We start from the raw sequence: 2,919 nt of genomic DNA, 5'->3' as shown, positions 1-2,919 counted from the left end.
ACACACACACACACACACACACACACACACACACACACACACACACACACACACACACACACATGCGCGGAAGAAGGGAAATTAAGTACAGACCAACTATCGTCAGTTTATTGCTGGACATCGTGAAATAAATAAGCAATTTGTGAACAAATCAGTGCAGTTTTCACACACACACACACACACACACACACACACACACACACACACACACACACACACACACACAACACACACACACACAAAGAAAACACATATTCAGCATCCATAGCTCAATGATCACCGCATTTTTCAACAAAAAGGGGGGTGGGAGGGAGAAGCGGGCGGTACACTAAAAGATAAATACCTCATGCATGTACATTGACTTTTGAATATCAACAGATAAAAAGGCAACAACAACAAATAATATAAATATTTTACATATTGTTCTGTCAGATCGTAAACCTCACTAAAAATCGACTTTTACGTTTGTTTTATTGAAGTTTCGTTTAATTAGTGTTAGACAGTGTTAGTAGGTCAATCCGCTGTACGTAAGAGCGATGACCCAAAACCTTCAGTCTATGGGCATTGGTCTTTGTCGGGTAAAATGCATTGGCACCATTCAGAGCATTCTCTCTGTTATGTCATATTGTACGAAAGAGCGATTCCCCAGACATTCGGTCTACGGGCATTGGCCATTGTCGGGTAATATGCATTGACAACATTTACAGCATTGTTTGTGTTTTGTCATATTGCCACGCTTTGCTCATGCTCGATGACTCCTTAATTAAACATATTTATTCAAAGTAGTCATGTTCTCCCAAAGGAATCTTCACGTTTGGAGTTGTTAATGGCAAGTCTGCATACTTCTTCTTCTGCATGGCAAAGGCCTTGACCAAGCAAACGTTCAGTTCCCAGTTATAGTTGACAATGACAGCTACAAGGCATGGCAGACCCCTTGATCAAGCAAACGCTTGGGTCTCATTTAGTTGACGATAACAGTGGGCAGATGCATTGACCAATATAACGCTTGGGTCTCATTTAGTTGACGATAACAGTGGGCATATATCGCTGAAGAGGTCGTGACCTAGCAGCAGCAGAGGGAGACGGAGGTGGAGCAGCAGCAGACGAATTAGGCAGGGGGTCAGTGTGACCCGTCTCATGGGTGGCCAGCTGGTGCAGCCGGGAGAAGCCCACCCCGCAGTACATGCACTGGAAGACCTTCTCCTCGGGCAGCAGCAGCTGCATGCGGCGCCACGACCCGTCCTCGACCTTGGGGAAGCGCCGCTCGCACGAGTCGCACACGTTGCGCCGGTCGTCCGCGTGCACGTCGCTGTGACGCAGCACCACGCGCGAGCGGCGGAAGTGACGTATGCAGATGACGCAGCGCATGCTGGGCTCGCAGTCGTGGATCTTGCTGTGGGATCGCAGGAAGGCGTCGCAGGAGAAGCTGGTGCCGCACAGGGAGCAGACCCGCGGGATGTCGAACCCTTCGTGGCGCTGCATGTGGATCTTGAGCGAGCCCTCGTTGGACAACCACTCGCTGCACGTGCCACACTGGTAAGGCTTGGTGCCGGGGCCGCGGCCGTTGCGCGCATCGTTGTGGCGCCGCTGGTGGGCCTTGAGGGACGCCTCATGCAGGAAGGTCGTCGTGCAGCTGTTGCACTTGAAGGCGTGAGGGCGGCCCGGGGCGTGGGACCGCTCGTGGTTCATCAGGGCGCTGTACAGGGCGAAGGTGCGCCCGCACTGGGTGCACGAGTAAGGCTTGGACCCGCCGTGCGTGCGGGAGTGACGGGTGAGGGACAGCGCGTCGCTGAACTCGCCCTGGCAATAGAAACACGTGTAGACTTTGCCAGGCTTCTCCGGAGGCAGGGCCTGCTTCGCGGGAACCTCACCGACCTTCCGCAGGACAGGCTTTAGCAGCTGCTTGTCCTTTCTCATGTTGCTGAAGGGCTCGGACATGGATCTCTGCAGCAGCTCGCCTCCTTCGCCCGTTCTGGGAGAAACCCCGGCTCCATGGGTCAGCGTCTCCTGCACCGTCTGAGAACGTTGGGGGAGGGGGGATCTCCCCGGGCTGGGAGGAAAATGCCTGGGACTGTGGGTCTGCATGATGACGCAGTTTGGTGGCTTGGGGGAGCAGGGGGAGGCCGTGGCGTCCAGGCGGTCTCTGTAGTGCTGCTTCATGTGTTCTGAGCACGAGGCACGCGTGCTGAATTTCTTGCCGCAGATCCCGCAGCGGATGTCGTCCGGGAGCTGCTTGGGCTTCTTCAACAGCTGGCTGTGTACCTGGAGCAGGGAAAGAAAGAAGGGGTATTGTGGGTATTGAAAAAAAAGGGAGCTATAAAGTCAAAGAAAATTAAGATTTTCTTTTCTTTTTGCACGTACAAAGCTGCGTATTTTAAGAAAACAAAAACAGAAAACAAAATGTTTGCACGTGTCGTTTTGTTACCTACTTGCTTTTTCTAAGGCAGTAATCAATACACTGTTGTTCGAAAAAAAGCTTGACAAATTGAGCAAACAAAAGCGTTAGTAAAGAATCCAATTACACCAGTGTGCGAGTGCTTGCACGCGTGTTTGTAAAGTGTGCTGGCTGCAAAGCTTAGTAAACCGAGACATATAAAAGACATTGATTTTACAATGTTGCATCTATAAGCAGACTTTCACAATCAGCGATGGGGGAATTGCAGCCATGTAGATGACGACCAAATTAACTAACTTGTATTCATACGATCATCCCAAAAACAGTTGTCAAATAATGCAAATTTCAGAAAATTAAGATTAAATCGAACCACGTCAAGTAAGTGTGTGCAATTTGTGTGGTCTACTTCGTTCATTCAATATCAAACAGAATCGAACTGGATGTTTATCAAGAAATATCAATGTTTAACGAAACGCTTTTGAAAACCGTGTAAGGTCGATTCGCCAACGCAATCTTTGTGTGAT

The 2,919-nt window shown here is 49.8% G+C and overlaps 1 protein-coding gene across 1 annotated transcript; it reads right to left on the bottom strand.

Moving 5' to 3' along the window:
• Positions 1-274: 274 nt before the first annotated feature.
• LOC138960960 (zinc finger protein 813-like) lies at positions 275-2,214 on the bottom strand. The gene has a single exon (XM_070332587.1). It carries the CDS (start codon positions 2,158-2,160, stop codon positions 1,018-1,020), a length of 1,143 nt encoding a protein of 380 aa, XP_070188688.1. The 5' UTR covers positions 2,161-2,214; the 3' UTR covers positions 275-1,017.
• Between the last annotated feature and the right edge of the window lie 705 nt (positions 2,215-2,919).

The sequence above is a fragment of the Littorina saxatilis genome, linkage group LG3, assembly GCF_037325665.1.
Source record: "Littorina saxatilis isolate snail1 linkage group LG3, US_GU_Lsax_2.0, whole genome shotgun sequence".
NCBI lineage: Eukaryota > Metazoa > Mollusca > Gastropoda > Littorinimorpha > Littorinidae > Littorina > Littorina saxatilis.
Note: the sequence above shows the minus strand (reverse complement) of the source record. Positions and strands in the feature narration are given on the sequence as shown.

Bases quoted from the DNA above. Each gene is read 5' to 3' on its own strand.
- LOC138960960 (XM_070332587.1), bottom strand. From the start codon at position 2,160: ATGAAGCAGCACTACAGAGACCGCCTGGACGCCACGGCCTCCCCCTGC.